Source organism: Leuciscus leuciscus (genome assembly GCF_965113295.1).
Source record: "Leuciscus leuciscus genome assembly, chromosome: 2".
Lineage (NCBI taxonomy): Eukaryota > Metazoa > Chordata > Actinopteri > Cypriniformes > Leuciscidae > Leuciscus > Leuciscus leuciscus.
Window position 1 is genome coordinate 1,200,915 of NC_138726.1, and position 15,211 is coordinate 1,216,125.

At 42.2% G+C, this 15,211-nt stretch overlaps 2 protein-coding genes across 41 annotated transcripts in view; one reads left to right on the forward strand and one right to left on the reverse strand.

Moving 5' to 3' along the window:
• LOC309488793 (uncharacterized protein) overlaps positions 1 to 15,211 on the reverse strand; it is a gene marked incomplete at its 3' end in the record, with an annotated part of 264,286 nt that overhangs the window by 195,292 nt on the left and 53,783 nt on the right. The gene's annotated exons all lie outside the window — the stretch shown is intronic.
• Positions 1 to 15,211, forward strand: part of ank2b (ankyrin 2b, neuronal) — a 191,860-nt gene that overhangs the window by 65,677 nt on the left and 110,972 nt on the right. For 16 of the 40 annotated variants that reach the window (XM_082160833.1, XM_082160849.1, XM_082160850.1 and 13 more), the window contains exon 1: positions 9,993 to 10,477. The exons of 2 other annotated variants lie outside the window; for them this stretch is intronic. In XM_082160833.1, the coding sequence (XP_082016959.1) occupies positions 10,349 to 10,477 (129 nt within the window). In that variant the 5' untranslated portion in view covers positions 9,993 to 10,348. Of the gene's footprint in view, positions 1 to 9,991; positions 10,478 to 15,211 lie in introns of those variants that run through there. 22 more of the 40 variants (XM_082160851.1, XM_082160854.1, XM_082160852.1 and 19 more) reach the window with 6 other exon arrangements.

Below are 15,211 nucleotides of genomic sequence, written 5' to 3' on the forward strand. Positions count from 1 at the left end.
GAGAGAGAGAGTGTGTGTGTGTGTGTGTGTGTGTGTGTAAGAAGACAGATGGCATCACTAGAGTAATCTGTGAGTCAACCCTGTGTGTCCCGACTGTCACTCAAAAACACACACTCAAATAGCTAAAATACACTTACACCCCCCCCCCCCCCCCATTACAAAAAAGCTGTTTGTAATTGTAGCTTGTTTTGTTTCTTCGTTAAAGACGATTGTGTTGTGTTAAACTATTGTGCTGTTATTGATGGGAGAAACGCCTCGGATACAGATATAACCCTCGTTCCCTGAAGGAGGGAACGGAGACGTAGTCAACGTGTCGACTGATTGGGATCACGCTTAGGGAGCCAGTCATCTTCGAGTATTGTTAAAAACGAGCCAATGCAGATTGGTGTGCGTGAATTGCATCACACGTTCCGCCCCGCCGCGCGGGAGTATAAACATGGAAGCGAATGCTCGCACCACTTGTTTTTCGCTGAGGAGCCGAACGGAGCCCGGAGTCAGCGGCGGTGCAGCAATAGTGGCGACGGGACTACGTCTCCGTTCCCTCCTTCAGGGAACGAGGGTTACATACGTAACCGAGACGTTCCCTTTCAGTCGCTCACGTCCGATGTAGTCGATGTGTCGACTGATTGGGAACCCTATTAAAACGCCACTAGTGCTGCCACCTTCCAGCGCATAGACAGAAGCATCCTGATGCCCCCGCAGTCTTTTGAGGCGGAGATAGGACAGGGCTTAGGCCAGGGAAGTCACTGCTGTTCCACAGGACCACCGGGAAGCGTACCCTATCAATGGAAGGAAGGGACGCTTACCAATGGAAGGAAGTCGTACCGTGGAAGAATACACATATGGGATCGCCGTAGGGATCACAACATATGGACCCAGCCTAACACAGATTCCACTAGTGCATACGAGTGACAGGCCTGGCTTCTGACGTTCCGCCACGTCCGTTGCCGAAGGGTATGGAGGAACTCGACAGGGTTCAGCTAATAAGGGGAACTCTACTGGAGCAAGAATTGCGCACGTATCCAATCCATAGGAGGGGAATGGCGCAGTGAGCTGACACTTCGAACCGGGCTTACAGTGAAACTGGCTTCATGTGAAGGGAGCCCACGGGAAGCAACGGTTCGACACATAGGCTAGTTCTCTAGTGAACGTGATGGGTGTCGCCCAGCCCCCAACTCTATTTAACATCTGTTCAGCGAGGCACTCTGAGCAATACTCTCACTTAGGAGGAGCTCACCAGCCAGGTGGGCACGTGCATCTTGGGAAACTTTCTCACCAAGATGAAGGCAACCACATGTAGTGGGCCAACCTTTGCTTGGAAACAGCCTTCCCTTCTGCTGATCTCCGTAACAGACAAGAGCTGGTCTGAGGTCCAGGCTTTGCATTTTGAGCACGTATAACCGCAATGGAGCGGACGGACAGAGAAAAGCCAGGGCTGGGTCTGCCTCCTCCGGGGCAGCGCTTGCAGGCTCACCACCTGGTCCCGTAGGAGAGGTAGGAACCTTGGGCACATATCCAGGCTGGGGTCTCAGATCTCATGAGAGTTAGCCGGCCCGAATTCCAGGCACGATATGTTGACCGGAAATGCGTGCAAGTCCCTAACCTCTAGATAGAGACCAAACAAGCAGGAGAACTGTTTCTTTAAAAACAAGATTTTTAACTCACTGCCTGCAGGGCACAAGGGGGATCCCTGCAGTGCAGTAGCACCAGAGATAAGTCCCAAGAGGGTAAAGAGGGGATGCACTGCATCATGATGTGCGTCAATACAGAGGCAACAACATTTTGAGGTGGAGGAGACAGCCCTCACTCCGACCATTAGCAGGAAGAAGCACTGAAGCGATCAAACACCTTCGGGATCTCCTCACGGAGGAAAGACTCAATTCAACGAATAGGTTCCACTTCTAAGGGAGAGCGTGCCTCTTTTGAAGGTGCTCTCACAGAAGTGATGGTCTGTACGGCATAAAAACTTGTGGTAGTAACCAGAACCTCCGTGTCCCATTCTTTTTAGAACCAGACCTGGAACTCTCCAAGGTCTAAACGCAGGTGCCATCATGCCCCATCTCTGAGAATGTACTCAGAGGAAGGAGTCAGGAAGGGCTGTCAAGAGGAGAGGTCTGGTTGGGCCAATAAGTGGCAACTAGCAAGACCTGCTCCATCTCCTCCTGACTTTAGCACAGTTGTGTGCAAGAAGGCTCACTGGGGAACGCATTTCTGCGGGGGCCCCGGGGCCAGCTGTGGCCAGAGTTTTTTCTGTGTCGAGGGATATCCACTCAGGAGAAGAAACAACTGGCGGAGGGACGAGTCCGGAGGGGTAACATATGCAACTGTGCGGCCCCGAAGTGGTCCCTAACAGCTGTGCCACCTGGGGACGGAGTCTCCACTCTACCACGGCCACCTCGGGACTCGGCCGTGAAGTCAGTGCTGAAGCGGTCTTCATATGAAGGAAACCGAGGGGCTGCATCTACCATATTCCCCAGGAGCCTTTGAAGAGTTTCAGTGGGACCCTTTCTCACTTCTATACAACACTAACCATCCACACACTCTTTTTCAGAGATGCGAGAACTAGAGAACTAGAAAAGAGATCCTCAGCCCGTGGACGAGTTTACTCTTTCCCAGTTAACCTGAGGATCTAACTGGCTATGAGCACTTGAAGGGTAGAACAGAGGAATTTGCTCTTTCTTTGAGGTGTGGGTACCGCTTGCTCCACTTTTTCTTTTTTTTTTTTGGAAGCCAGCGGTGGAACAGACACACACACACAAACAAAGACTCCACCCGGCCCTCACCCAGGGGGAGGAAGTGGATCGGTGACCAACTCCAAGAGCATCCTCCTCCATCCCTGAGCAGCCCACTCAGGAATGCTTTCGCTGTCGCTTGCCACCTGGCTTGGCAGCGCCTGAAACAGGTTGGGCGTCCCTACTGCGGCCGGCTCCATGCTGAGGCCTGGCTGGAGGCTGCTGCGGAGGCCCAGCGGGAGCGGCGGCAAGGAGAATGCCCTCGGCGACGAGCGGGCGGAGGAACTGCCACCAGCGGCGGGCCGCCGGGGCAGGATGTGTCGGATGGCCTCTGTCTGCGCTTGGGCGGCAGAAAACTGTTGGGCACAGTTCTCCGCTGCATTGCAGACCAGCCCAACCTGGGAAATTGGGGAGACCAGGAACCGAACCGAGCAGCGCCATGACACGCAAGAGGAGGTGGTTTGCCCACAGGCTTTGTAAGCTCTGCCCGTCAGAACGGGCGAGAACTCACAGGTCTTAGGGGGGAGACGAGGGGGCCCCGTCCAAAAGGCAGCGGCCACCGGACACAGGTGCACCTGTGTCGCGCCAGACCACTCCATTGGAAGTAAAGCCTCGCAACCCTTCACCACTCCTCTGTCAAGGGTAGTAAGGGGGGAAAGCTATTCAGGTAGTTTCTGGCAGAGAAAGGTGCTGTCCACTACTTTGTAAGCTCTCCATGCTTTGGGAAAGAAAGGCACTTGGGCGGCGAGCTGAGAACCAGCGCGGCCCGTCCCAAGTAGGGTTGGGTATCGTTTGAATTTGAACGATTCCGATTCCGATTCCTTGTTTCGATTCCGGTTCCTAACGATTCTCGATTCCGATTCTTTTAAGAGGCAGGGTCAAAAAAGTTTAGATCAATTTTAATTCTATGAACTTTTTACTTTTTATGAAATTTACTATGAATTTCTCACAGGGCTGTTTTCAACAACAATATAAATATCAAATCTATTTTAAACAACTTTTTTAGGACATTTTAAATGAGCTAGCTAACCAACGGTCTTTCTGAAGGAAATAGTCTGACCTTCTCCATCAATTGAAATATAAAAAAATTTGCATCACAATAAGTGTATTGTATTGTGATTGTCACTAGCATTTTAGTAACTAAACTGAATTTTATTAGGTTTAGTGACAACATGTTACAATGTTTACATGGTACCATTTCTGGTAAGCTACGCTTTTTTATTATTTCATTTCAATTCAGTTATTGTGATTTGATTTAATATTGACTCATTTGGATAAATATTAGGTACTCAAGATAGGCGTTAATTTTTCTCAAGAAAAAAACAACTCACCTAATGCTGTAAACATACAGCCTTATCAGCTGGCAGTATTATTTAAGGTTTTAAATTAAATATAATGCGTTTTTTAAATTATAATAACAACTTTATTTAATGATATAAGTACAAATATAATAAATATGTCATATAGTACACATATTTAGCAAAATACTCTCTATAGCTCTTTTTTTCTTGCCAACTATGTGCTATAGCCTATATGTTCATTAAATGGCTTTCCTGAGGTAAATATGACATAATTGTTCTCCAGCTATGTTATTGACCTCTTCACGCTGATAAAAAACACTGATTGATCGATATTATGTATGAGGAATATACATTTAGGTAAGTTGTAGCCTACTGTATATTTCAACAGTGTTCGTGTTTTTTTACTATTAGCTGCTAGTAGGGATCTGTCACGTCACATTTACAAGCGCCAAAACGGTATTTATTGTTTGAATTTCGTAATAAAATTGACAGAATCTGAGAGCTGAGATTTTTTTGTAGCCTATATCATAAAGTAACTGCTCTGTCTAGTCTGTCGGTCTCCGTGTCCTCATTGCTTCGCGATTTTATTGTGCGTGAGAAAATGGATGTGTGGCGTGAGAGCGTGTGAAAAGTCTCAATTGCGTGTGTCTCACGGTAAATGCGTGAGAGTTGGCAGCTCTGCATGTGTAAATGTGTTTTCATGAATATTTTTTTTTTTTTACGTTCGCCGGCATCGCGCGCAGTTTTCAAACGGACGAGCAGAGGACGAGAGAATAGGGTTGCAACTTGCAAGATACCGAAGAATAAGAAAACGTTTTTAAGGTTTAACGTCAGGGTTGTTTGCTCTGAATAAATTGTATGAGATGCTGTGTGAGTTAATAAGGCAACTCACACAGCGTCTCATAAAATGTATTGGTTCGCAGTTTAGCATAAATATACGCTTACACCTGTGCTAGTACACGCATTTACCATGCCGTGTGTACGTTACAAATGTTTAACTAAAGTGTCAGCAAGTTAACATTTGGCAGTTTGAAATCGATTATGTAGTTACTTCAGTTCAGAATAGGGCTAGAAATGACTTAGACAGCGGTTTCTTCTTCCGGTCGGCGGACTGTGAATCGAAACTAGGAATCGAAATTTAAACTTTTGAACGATTCCGGGAAAATCACAAAGCTAGTCCCGGTTCCAGTCGATACTCGATACTCGATACCCAAGCCTAGTCCCAAGATACCAATCATCCAACCAAGACTGTTCGGGACACGGTGAAGGATTTCACTCGAGCCCGACAGCCTTGGCGGCCCGATTCAGCGTAGCTGATGTTTCTGGATCTGGCTCGGGCAACGTTACACTCCCAGAGGGAGATAACACAGCCGATTCATCATTTCCAGAGGTCAGCTCACCCTCCAATGCTGCAATCGGCATCCTGTCCTCTGGAGAAGCCCCAAATGAAACGGCTGGTCGGTCCATTACAGAGGGACCAGCGCGCTCAAAGGGGCTCCACCGGCTGCAATGTGATAGAGGAGTGAGGGGCCCACAGGGATTGGTAACCGGGCGGGTAAGCCTCACTATGATCCTCTGATCACCCATCCCACACGGCGCCGTAGCGGGGCGTGGTAATGGGGACTCCAACTTCACGCATGAAGGCGAGTCTCGATCTCAACACCGCGATAGTCATATCCTCGCAATGGGAACATGAACCATCCACAAAAGCTGCCTCAACGTGCTGTATACACACATACACACGTGATACAACCATTGTGACCATCCATTTGGGAGGACAGGGAACGATCGCATCCAGAAACGCACAGGTGGAAAGGCATCTTTTTTTCTTCTTTTTTTTTTAAAGATGCAAACTCACCTGTGTTGCTCTTTCAGGAAATGGGACCCATCACCAGTGCCGGAGCACACAGGGGAAAGACAAGTGGTGCATGCATCCGCTTCTGTGTTTATACCCACGCTGCGGGGCGGAGCGGGAGATGCAATTCACACACGCCAATGCATTTGTGTGGCTCAGACATTTTATATGACAAGTGTATAAATCCCCACAGAACATGGAACATTTAAATATTTTGTATCATGGACATTAGTAAAATCTTAAATAGTCTTTGAAAATTAGTTTTTCCCTCTTATCTAATATCTCATCAGCCATATGTTGCTCTGTGAGTTGTTTTGAAGAGTAAAAACCCTCACAATCCTGCAGTGATAATAATATATGAGGAATATTTGTCCTTATATAGTAAGTACAGTATGACTGGGAAGGTAATGGAAAACTCTTTGATAACAATATTATTAGAAATTGTTATTGAAACACTGTTCACAAGCGTTTCTGTTGAACTAGAGGTTGAAGATGACAGATAACCAGCAGATGGAGCCGTAATAACGTGTTTATAGTCTAAACTCAACTCTAATCCACAGTCAAAGTCTGTTTCTGGGACACAAATCACCAATAATGCTTCAATAATAGCGGAGCCAGTGTTGTGTTGTGTTGTGTTGTGTTGTGTTGTGTTGTGTTGTGTTGTGTTGTGTTGTGTTGTGCTGTGCTGTGTTGTGCTGGTCGGTACAGAAGTCAAGTAGAAATAATTATTTAGAAATAAATAGTTTCAGCTATTTTGGAAGCATCTAATTTGCTATAGATTAGTTGGTAACACTTTATTTTACAGTGTCATTGTTACATATGTTACATGTATTACTGTAGTAATAACTATAAATTATGCATAATTACATGCAATTAACCCTAAACCAAACCCTCACCCTAATCCTAACCCTATAGTAAGTACATGTAGTTAATTATTATTACTCAGTACTTAAATGTATAATTACACTGTAACAATGACACCTTAAAATAAAGTCTAACCGTTTAGTTTTATTAAAGGGGAGATCTGTAACACGAGACACGTTTGCAATACCATTAGTCTCACATCATAACTGAGCTTTATCAAACAAATATAGAGGATTCAGGCGTAGTATATAAGGGGAAACACTAGCTGTAAAAGTTTATATTAATTTACTAGTTGCCATATTAACATTATGTAGATAAACTTTAAAAAGATATCACTGAACATTCATTTAACAATAGCAAATGCTTCATTTTTGCCCAATTTTAGATGTTTATTTAAAACCTTACAAACAAAAAGAAGTGTATTAAAGTGTGCTATAAATAAACTAGCTGTGTACATCAACATTGACTACTAAAGTACACTTAAAAGTCTACTTTTATGAACTAAAAAGTGGGCCAGTTTAGTCCCAAGAAATATTAAAATGGTGCCCATACCGCTAGTACATTGATATTATACATCAGTGTTGAGTTGTTTTTTAGTGTTAATAAAATGTTAAGAATTGTCTTTTATTGACAACATATTTTAGTTGATTTAGTATAGTTTTGGATGAACTCAGATGTGTTCCCTCACGTTACAACACCACAATTCATTTTTTTCAAATAATATACACTGCATTAATAAAACAAGCCTACATATTTATACCAGACAGTGAAATTGATATGGACAAAAGATGTACGCTGAACCCGATTCACACAAACTCAAAAAATAAATGAATAAAGTGTCCTGTTCTCCCCTATTATAATAGCATTTCTTTTTTAGAAAATTACAATAAATTCATGTACAAAATTCAAAATTACATATTAGTCTCACATCCCACCTTGATTGTGGGATAGGTTATACGTAGGGACATATTAGTGTTTATCATAAAAAAAAAAAGAGAAAAGAACCAACAGACCATAAAAACTGCTATTATCATCATTAGAGGCTCAAGAACGCAGCGCTGAAACCCAATTGTAATTGATTGACAAAGATCAGCATTCTTCCCTAATAGTGACCAAACCGTAATTCATAGCGACGTGAAACTTTGAGGGATTGTAGGACCCACCCCTGTCTATAACGGCACCAAAGCTCGTCCCAATCAGCCTGATGGGGGCGCTACAGCGGCCAAAAGTATGAAATCACTCTTTCCGTCTTTGGCGCAAGACGAACAAAATGCACGTCTCGGATTCGAAGGCTGGATTGCAAACTCGTTTTTCACCCCTTCAGAACTAAACCAGTGCAGAAAGATTTTCTGGACTGTGGTTGTCAATAATAATCAAAAACAAGTCGAAATTTCCATTCACGTCTGCGACGGGACGCCAAAACACTTGAAGTGGGCGTGGCCACTGTTCCTAAAACAGCTCTTTCCCTCCTGAGCAGAATAAGATAACATCACTGAACTCGGTACATCTGTGTTTGAGTCTGTGGTCTAGTGAAAAACGACGTGGTGACTGGCCACTTGGTGGTGCTATCAAATGTAAAAAACCCACAAAAACGACTATAGCTACGCCACAGTCAGTCCCATTGACTTGAAAACTGGCATGCGGTGTCTTTGTCCAAGGTGTCGGGATTGTCTAAATTCGCTGAAAAAAAAAAATCTCGAAAAGCACGGCCCTAGAGGATTGTGAGAAATTCAAAAGAAGTTGGCCACCGGGGGGCGCCATCGCGTTTTTCAAGCATGTAAATTACTATACATTACATGATTTTTCACACATGCACACGATATTCATACCGTAAGCAATCTGAGCAACTGAGCAACCACCGCTGTCAATCAAATCGTTCATTAAATATTGGAGATTATTTGAAAAACTTACTTTGGGCAAACTAGCCTTAGCTTTATCGCTCAATCTCAATAAAACCACAGCAGGACAATTCTCTGGACTCTCGAGGTCAAACATTTTTAGGAAAAGCTTGAACTTTGGCATTTGGATACGATAGCTATAACAGAATCGTTTAGGAAACGGGTGTGGCCAAGTGTATAGTGTATATAAATAAATCCTGAACGAAAACTCAGAACTTTGTGAAATTTGGTGAAAATATGCGACGCAAACTTTTATGGAGATCAGAGATCGAGCCATAGGTGGCGCTATAACTGTTAAAAAGGTTTCAAAGACATAATATTTGTATGTTAAGTCACATGAAATTACAGAAAATAGATGTTTGCAGGTTCGCAAAGCTTTAAAGCGCTTGAACCCTGATAATGGCTGACAATTATTATTATTATTATTATTATTTAGCCCTGCTCTCAGAAATCAATGGGACATAACTAGAGGTGTAACGAGACCCTCATGTCACGATTCGATACATATCTCGATACTGAACTCACGATATGATATTAGTGCGATACTCTAAGACACATGGTAAACTGTTGATTAAAATGCTAAATTTGGTTTATCATTGTGTGTGTAAATGAATAGTCTTGGACTTGGTGCTGAAACCCAAAGCACAGGACAATAGAGACGCCAGAATAACAATATTCATGATTCTGAAGCTGAAAATACAGAATTATTTTAGATGAATATGTTTGCACTCTTTCACTGACTAGATATGTGTAAAATAATGTAGGCCACTTTATACTGGTAACATCAGACATTTGGAATTATTGACCAATAATGAATTTATAATGAATTTATTCATTATATTCAACATTATATATAGTAGTTAAATGTAATACAGACACTAAAACTCTGAAAACTTCAATTTTTTTCTCACACAGTAATTATTATTTTGGATGAATACACAATAAATATTGTTACTATCCACAATACGCATTTTTATATTGTGATATACGTGATATTCTTACACCCCTAGACATAACAGATACTTATGCATCTTCAGTAAAAAACATTAATGCAGTTTTAATGATCCCTCTTATTTTTAAAAGGTTGTTGAGTATAAATAATGAGTGTGTGTGTGTGTGTGTGTGTGTAACACTGAGTGTTTGCAGTATTCCCACACACACAGTCGGACTGCACCAGTGTAGAAGACCAGACAGAAACGTGTCTTTAATCTTTAATCTCCCCCTCCTGTTTCTCTCGCATGTCTGAGTCCATTCGCTCAACAGTGAACAGTACAGTACGAAACCAGTTAAACCACACCCTTCCATCATCTCGTCTCCTCAGAGATTCCCGAATAAGACACAGGATTGGGTAGGAAATCTACCGACTGATTGAGCTAAGCGGCTAACGTTAGCTGGAGGACGCGCGGGGGATGGTCTGTCCTACTTCCCTCTTCTGTTTACCTCTGATTATTTCATCCAGAGCTTATATACTTCCCCCACCCCTTCTCTCTCTCTCTCTCTCTCACACACACTCACACACACTCACACCTTAAATGTAGTTTCCCGGCGAGCGAGCGGGAGAAGGAGGAGGCTGCCTCGTCTCTTCAGTTCTCTCTCGTCTTCTCTGCGCACTTCCAGAGCTGTGACTGCGAAATCACTGAAAGTCACCGTTTCTTCATCGTTTCTGCCGATCGGGTCTGATATTACGGGACTGTTGCCATGGCGCACGCCGCAGCGAGCATCAAGAAGGCCCGAGGGGAGATGGAGCAGGCTCCCGATCTGAAAGCGTTGGAGAAAGCCCGTGAGAAGCGAAGGCGCTCGAGGGAAAGAGCCGAGCGCAAGCGAAAGGTAAAGCAGGCGTCGGCATTTCACATCTCACCTTAGAGGAACACTGGCCTTTCTCCATCCTCTCATCCAACATCCATCAACCATCCGCCAGCATCCGAGTCTCAGGACCTGAAGAGAAGGACAGAGGGATGCGCTCCTGTGTGTCGATTATGTAGAGCTTTTACAAACGGTTTCAATAGATTCAATGTCGCCTATAGCTTGTCTGATGTGTGGTGTCCTTCCAGGGTGTGATGTTACACCCAAACACAATGTCATTACCGTTCATATTTATTAATACTGTAGTTATATATAAATACTGGGTTGTTTTAACCCAACTTTGGGTCAAATATGGACAAACACAAACATTGGGTTAAAAATGTTAATTTTAAAAATGTAACCCAACTGATGGGTTTGTCCATATTCGACCCAATGTTGGGTTAAAACAACCCAGCATTTGTTAGAGTGAATCTGCACTGGTGTGTTATTGCACAGCATCCAGTAATAATCAATCCCTGTGTGTATGGATTATGCTTTCGCATCTTTAAAATGCTCCAGTCATCCACCCAGTGTTGTGTTGTTGTGTAAGGCACCATATGTCTCCATGTTTGTGTCGTAAAGAGAAATTAAGGACACTAGCATTACAGCCTCTACACGGATGCACTCTTGATTATGTGCTTTATACGAACGGTTTAAATAGATTCAATGTCGCCTATAGTTTGTCTTTATACACCTCTGATGCATGGAGTCCTTCCAGGGTGTGATGTTACACCCAAACACAATGTCATTACCTTTTATTTTTATTAATACTGTAGTTACTCTAAAAACTGCTGGGTTGTTTTAACTTTGGGTCAAATATGGACAAACACAAACGTTGGGTTAAAAATGTAATTAAAAAATGTAACCCAACTGATGGGTTTGTCCATATTTGACCCAAAGTTGGGTTAAAACAACCCAGCAGTTTTTAGAGTGAATCTGCACTGCCGTTCTATTATCCAGTAATAATCAATCACTGTGTGTATTGATTATGCTTTCGCATCTTTAAAATGCTCCTGTCATCCACCCAGTGTTGTGTTGTTGTGTAAGGCACCATATGTCTCCATGTTTGTGTCGTAAAGAGAAATGTGTGTGTGTCATGCAGTGTGAATATGGTAAAGCGCAGGGGTCACAGGCATCTTCATGTGTGAGTGTGTTCGCTCTATGAATAATCACTGGCCTTTTAAAAACACTCTTTTCGGGTGTTATAAAACATGCCGTTTTAACAAAACCTAATGGGAACGCTTATGTCCATAACTGCAGTAATATATTTTATATAACATGACTGAAGTCCTTGAGATGTCTACTGTACAGGTCTTGATGAAATGCGTATGGCGATAGTAATCGGTCAAACTGCCTCATAAACACTTCAGGCAAGTTGTAAAAAGGATTAGTGGTGTTTTTTTCCGAAACTGCAATCAGCATAATCGATAGCCTAATGCAGGAGTGTTTTACCTCACAGTGCTGAGGAAAGTGAAATAGTGTGAAGTACTCTGTCATTTTTGCTTTATGTTCTGCTGATTGATCTGCAAACACAGTGCTGAAACAAATAATAACTCTTTATCTTAACAATAATGTCGCATCCATGAAGTCTGAACTTCTCTTGACCAATGAAATCTGTGGCGTTTAAATTGCATAATATTGGGTTGACTAAAAACATAATAAATGTCAAGGTTTACAATTAATTCAGATTTTTAAGAAAATTAACACAAAACGGTAAACTAATCAAATCTATGCATATATTGAGTCGAGATTTGATTCAAAACCGAGAATTTATTTTTTTATTCGAATCGCGAGGTCATGTTTCAAGTATTAGTACTTTTTTAGAGTGTTTTTATTTTGGGAAACATTTACTTCACTACATTCTAAAACATAATATCATACTTTTTACTTCACTACATTTCATAAAAACACATCGTTCCTCGTTATATCAACTGAAGAAACTGCGAATCAAGAATCAATAGCGATGTCCGGTTCGCGAACGAGCTGATTCTTTCTAATGAACCAGTTGAAGTGGTTCTTACTGAATGATTCACTCGCGACTCGGAATGATCCGATTGCAGCTGTTCTTGAATCAGCAACTCACTGATTCAGTGATCCGGTTAAAACGAGAACGATATCGCTGGAGCTTGAGTAGGTTACTAACGCAGAATTGGCTACTGAAATGAAAACCATATTTAGGTTATGACTGTCCATAATTTGTGTAGTATCTGTACTTTTACTCAAGTACTTGATTTGCTTCATCCGCCACTGATAAATGATCATGTGACTTTTAGCATCTTTATTGAGGTAAAACCCATTGATTTCAATGATGAATATTCTCCATACTGACGCTGAAGGTATGATAATTGTATTATAATTTAGTCATCATGACATGATATTTGGGACAGTTGTGAGGACACCAGCTGATCACTTTATGAAGTGACAGCCTGTCCACCTAATCTGTGACAAGTTTAATATTAAACATTAATTTCTGAGTGAACTATAGATAATTTTTTTACTGACAGGTATTCAAATGACTCTTTTTAGTATACGATTTTATACATTTTATAATAATAAATCAATTTAAATCTAAGCTGTGACTTTGATAATCTGGTTTATTTCTGATATTTTTGTTTTAGATAGTCGAAACTCTAAATGGCCAGTTATTTGTTTAGTTCCCATAACTGGTTAATGATAAATATAATTTTAGACGCTGCTGATGGTATTCGTCTTGAACTCAAACTGAAATAAAATAGTGTGGTTTTGAAATCCACAATTTGAAAGTTTGTGCGGTGGTTCAGGAGGAATGAATTTTTGATTATTAGCATATTATATATTGTGATTTCTAAGGATGTGTAGATTTTATTTATAATTTATGGGATGATGGTAATGGCATATACTTCACTATTCGTCTTCTTTATTTTAAATTGTATTGCTTAAAAAAATGCACTAAGCAAAATGATTGACCACATAACATTGCAGAGGAGATTAGAATATTCATTTGTCTCTGTCCAGAGGTAATAATGCACATCTTCAGTTTAGACTTTCTGATGTACTGCAACATCAAGGACGTTCATGCATTGGTTTGGTGTTTTAATATGTGTTGCAGTGCAGATGTCTGAGTTGCTATGGAAACATAATCCCAGACAGTTTATTTGTTTGATTTCTTTGTACTTCTGTACCGTACTGTAGACGTGTTATAGAGAGAATCACTGCCATGTAGCTTTCATTTCTATCAATGATGTTGTTGTGACATTTTAAACAACCATAATGATGTCAGGGCTATTAAATTCATATCTGTATGTCCATTTTATTAGCATAGAGTTTACACAGACACTGTTTATGTTCTGCCAAACAGTTAATGCCCTGATGCATTGTACACTAGCATGATATTAAGATAAAATATCACTTTTATATGGAAAATATTGTTTATTCAACCCCCATCCCTCTTCCCTTGTTCAAGTAGAGATTCCTTGTTAAGGATTCATGCGATTACTTTATAAGCAATTAGACTTTTGACTTCTTTATTTCCCAATAAAATGTGAAAAATCCCTTAGACTGACAGTGAAGGGGAACAGAACCAGAATATCATAGAGTTGTGAGAGTGGACAACCACCCAGAACACCCTAGCAACCATCTAGCAACGCCCTAGGAACCGCCCAGAACCAGCCTAGCAACCATGATAAATAAGAATACCTTAGCAACCCACAACAACTCCTTGCAATCACTCAAAACACTCCAGTACTGTGGCAATGAGTTTTGTACTGGCAAACTCTGAGAAAAAAAATGTGAGTTGAGTTTAATGTGTTATGGTAAATTCAAGTGTAACTGGTCCTACTCACACCCACTCCGAGCGGATTGGAAACCAGGGAAGTGGGAAGTGGGCGTGTTTACAAAGACACTAAAAACCACAACCTCTAGCGTCAGTCGGTAGTGCTCCTCTTGAGGCCTAAACCTCACTCCCATCCGGGTCACGGCACCACTGTGACTGGTTCTACTCACACCTGTTCCAAGCTGGATTCGAACCAACGTCACCGGCATGGAAAGTGAGTGTGTTAACAAAGACGCTAAAAACCACAACTGCTAGCATCCTCTTGAGGCCAGGGGAGTTAGGTTTACCATCACTCTTTATTATCTGGCCTCAGTTACACTCACCCCCTAAACCTCAAATTTTATTGGTTCTACTCACACCCGCTCCAAGTGGGATTCAAACCAGTGTCAACGGCATGGGAAGTGAGTGTGTTTACAAAGTCACTAAAAACCACAACCTCTAGCGTCAGTCGCTAGTGCTCCTCTTGAGGCCTAAACCTCACTCCCATCCGGGTCACGACACCACTGTGACTGGTTCTACTCGCATTCGAACCAGCGTCACCAGCTGAAGAGTTCTGGTGTGTCGGTTGTGTGCATAAATAAAAATAATAATTAATTATAATTTGTTACATTTATATAGCGCTTTTCTAGGTACTCAAAGCGCTTTACATGAAGGGGGGAATCTCCTCAACAACCACCAATGTGTAGCATCCACCAGGATGATGCGACGGCAGCCATATTGCGCCAGAACGCCCACCACACACCAGCTTACTGGTGGAGAGGAGACAGTGATGAAGCCAATCAGTATATGGGGATGATTAGGAGGCCATGATAGACAGAGGCCAAGGGTCAAATTTGGCCAGGATGCCGGGGTTAAACCCCTACTCTTTTTCGAAGGACATCCTGGGATTTTTAATGACCACAGAGAGT